This window comes from Cyanistes caeruleus, chromosome 16 (assembly GCF_971803275.1).
Source record: "Cyanistes caeruleus chromosome 16, bCyaCae1.hap1.1, whole genome shotgun sequence".
In the NCBI taxonomy this organism is placed as follows: domain Eukaryota; kingdom Metazoa; phylum Chordata; class Aves; order Passeriformes; family Paridae; genus Cyanistes; species Cyanistes caeruleus.
In genome coordinates, this window is record NC_141716.1 from 1,173,543 (window position 1) to 1,177,346 (window position 3,804).

The 3,804-nt window shown below is 47.6% G+C and overlaps 1 protein-coding gene across 1 annotated transcript in view; it reads right to left on the reverse strand.

Moving 5' to 3' along the window:
* Nucleotides 1-508: 508 nt before the first annotated feature.
* The window catches only part of KCNG1 (potassium voltage-gated channel modifier subfamily G member 1), a 9,164-nt gene continuing 5,868 nt past the window's right edge, over nucleotides 509-3,804 (reverse strand). The window contains exon 4 of the mRNA XM_086852543.1: nucleotides 509-3,571. Coding sequence (XP_086708669.1) covers nucleotides 2,771-3,571 — 801 coding nt within the window. The 3' untranslated portion in view covers nucleotides 509-2,770. The remainder of the gene's footprint in view (nucleotides 3,572-3,804) is intronic.

Sequence of the window (3,804 nt, forward strand, 5' to 3'; positions counted from 1 at the left end):
CCCAGAGCAGGAATCAGAGCGATGCCAGCCCTGGTGCTGCAGACATGCATCGCTGTGGGGCAGCTCACACTGCCCCTCTGCCTTCACCAGAGCATCCAGGGCTGGGACTGCAGCTGGGGAAGGGCCAAAAAGGGGTGACAGCCCTCAGCTGTGTCACAGCCAACAGCCAGCTTTTGAGCCAAGCCATAATTCCCATGGATTTGACTAAAAATCCAGATAATAGACCACAGAGAGAGAGAGGCACCAGCAGGATCACCCGAGACCCCCAGGGAAGCTGGAACACAGCAGGTGGGGTCCCCCAGCAGCTGAGCTCTGAAGCCTGGATTGATTTAGCACAAGGACTGCAGCAGTTTTCCCCCTGTAGCTGCTTCCACCTGTGGAGCTGGTTCCAAGCTGGTTCCAAGCACCAGCACACGGTGGGGACCTCCCAACAGCTCCTCTGCCCCTGCCTTGGCAGAACTTGCAAGATGCTTTCACAGTTTTGCTCAACCAACACCCAACTCCAGGGTGATATTTTTATTTTATTTTTATTGGACAAGGGCTTTAGAATCAAGCTCTAGTTGTGGGATAAAAAAATTAGGTGATACACGAAATAAATGAGCATTAATGTAAAGACAGTGAGAAAATGGATGGCCCTACAGCATTTATTAGCTAGCAGAACATGGAAATGAGCTTAGGTTTTATTTGGTAAGTCTTGATTTCTCCTTATATTCACGTACAGCTCCTTATTTATGGCTCAGCCTGTCAAACACATTCTTAGATAAGCAACTGTTGCTCACAGGACTAATCTAATTACCAGTTCTTTTTATAACGAACGCTGACACAAAGGTAGAAGATGCATAGCACTTGTGCTGGAGCCAATGCTCCAGATGATCAAACAGTTTTGAAATTTAAAAAAAATGGGGAGAAGAATTTTTTGTCACGATGTTCCTGTTTTTTGTCCAACTCTAATTAAAGATGAAGAACAAGAGTGAAAAGCTGGTTCATTTGCAGCTTTGGCACAGAATTAATTGCCAAGAGTTTAGACTGGATATTTTAGCACTCTGCAGTAATGTTCCATAGGCACATTTCCCTATCACAGGCTGGAGAATGTTACAGCCCTAATTATTTGTAAAGTGCATTTTAAAAAGTTTTGGAATTTTCCTTCAGGAACAAGCGTATCAGAACAGCTTCAAATTGTATTTTAAAGACATTTGAACAGAAAATCAGCATGCTGTGGGTTTGCCCAAACATCACAGACTGAGAAACTGATTTTACTTTTTTTTTGAAGGACAATGTCGTGTCCTTGACCTTCATTTAAAACCATTATGCATTCTGACATATCTCACAACCTGCTCCAGACATGCCAATAAGAAATAGTATTTCTGAATATCAAGACAAAGAAGCATTGGTCAGTGTGGTGGGGACTTCTACATTCCCCAAGCTCTTTACTGCTAGTAAACCATTTTTATTAAAAATGGGTAGAAAATAAGAGAAACTCTTTAAATCAGCTTTTCTGTACCTCTAAGCACACATGAAATCAAACAAGTGGATTTAATTATCTTCTGAGTTCTGGAGTTTTTCTCCTGTGCTGCTCTGCAGGTCAGGGTCACTCCTGTGTGATGAAACCCGAGTGTCCCTGTGCTCCCCTCCCCAGCACAGAGCCTGGGCCCAGGTGGACAACACCTGCTTGTCCCTCACGCTGTCATTGCTCTGTCCTGTCCTCTCTAAACCCTCCCCATTACCAGCAGGGGTGTAACGATGGCAGAGGTGAAGTAAACCTGTCCCGAGTCCCTCCTGATGGGGACACTGAGGCACAAAGCTGTCACCGCTCCCCTCCATGACTCCAATCTGATTTCCTTTTCCCCTGGCTGGCACACATTTCCTGCTCCTGCCAGGAGCTCGGTGGGAAGGGGTGGCCCCAGTTTGCCCAGCAGTGCTGGGGGTCCCTGGAAAATGCCCTCTCCCAGTTCCCTCTCAGAGCTGAGGGCGAGCGAAGCTGGGAACAGATGGTGGGGAAGGCTGGCATCTCCTCATGCATATTTCACTGGATTTGCAGCTAGTCACCTCTTGATAATAACATTAAGTGCTACAAAACTCCGAGGCTTTGTTCCCCGGAATGTTGCATTCGATGGCATCGGATCAATGCTGTAACATCAATTAAATTTTGAAGCTGGTGAGCTCTGAGTATTTACATCTTTAGCGAGGTTATGCTATAAACAGCTCAATTCTTCTGTGTTCTGCTGTGGGTAGGGCTGACTTGCAAGGAAAGAGCTGGTTCTGTGGCGAGTGACGAATCTTACTTGACGCTTTTTAAAAGCACAATGGGACAAATATCTGTGGTTATTTCCATTACGCTCTAAGGCGTGTTACTGGGAGAGAATTCAGCCATTAATTCTGATGTATTTACATTATTTATATACAAGAACAAGAAAAATGGTAGCCTGTTTAATGATTATGTACATTGTGATTCGGTTGGAAAAATGTGTATTACAAATGGCAAAACAGCCTGTCAAGTGCATAATTATATGTTGCTGTATTTTTTTGTTGTTGCCAGAGAAGTTTTAAATCCTTAAATCCCACTGCATGATCTCGGTGAAAGTTCTGCCCTATACGTTACATGGGGGGAGGAAGGAACAGCATAATCACAGACTTGTTAAACCACACCAGGTCCTGGTTAGAGCTCCTTCTCTTCGTTTTAATGTGAGGATTACCTTTGTAAGGTGCTTCCAGAGGGAATTAAAAGATGGAGTCTGATACAATGACAGCAAGGGAAACAGCAATGTAAATTTCATTCATTGTCCCTAGCCTCGGAAGAGAGAGTGGTGAACAAAACCTCGCTGCCTTGTGACTCATTGCTCATCTGAGACTTGGCTTTCAGCAGGAACTGCGCTCTCCTGTACATGATCCTCTCCTGCTCTTGCTTCAGCTCCAGGTAGGAGCGGGAGAAGGTGTGGAAGATGGAGGTGACCGGGAAGGCCATGAGGAGGATGCCGCTCAGGATGCTGCTCAGGGCCACCACCTGCCCGGGGATGCTCCTGGGCACCATGTCCCCGTAGCCCACGGTGGTCATGGTGATGACGGCCCACCAGTAGCAGGCGGGGATGCTGGTGAACTCCTGCGAGTCGGCCATCTCGTTCTCGATGACGTAGAGCAGGGGCGCGAAGAGCGCGATGGCCACGCAGAGGAAGAGCAGCAGCAGCCCGAACTCGCGCGTGCAGCGCCGTGCCGTCAGCCCCAGCGTCTGCAGCCCCAGCGAGTGCCGCGCCAACCGCATCACGTACAGGATGCGCAGCGCCCGCAGGATCCGCAGCACCAGCCCCACCTTGTCCAGGTAGATGTTGCCCGAGCTGGGCTTCTTGGAGCCCTCGGAGCCCGTGTCCACCAGCAGGGTGATGTAGTAGGGCAGGATGGCGATTATGTCTATCAGCGTCAGCGGCCTCCGCAGGAAGGAGAACTTGCTCTTGGCCTGGATGAATCTGAGCAGGAACTCCAGGGAGAACCATGCCACACACACAGACTCCACAATGAAAATATTGTAGCACATCTGGGAACACTCACCCTGCAGGAAAGAGGAGGAGTTTGTAATCGGCTCTGGATAATAACTGTTTTACTTGGTGCGGTGACAGGAGGAGAGGCTTCTGTGTTGGTTTTTTTAAACCCAAAATATTAAAGGAATTGAAGCTGTTGCTATGGGGAAACACGTTGGCAGTTTGGAACATGCTAAGTGCAAAACTTAGAAAGGCACTGCTTATTCCACAGAAGATAACTGCTCGGGAATTTCAGGCTTTCTAAATAGCAGATACAAAGTCTAACAAGGGAATA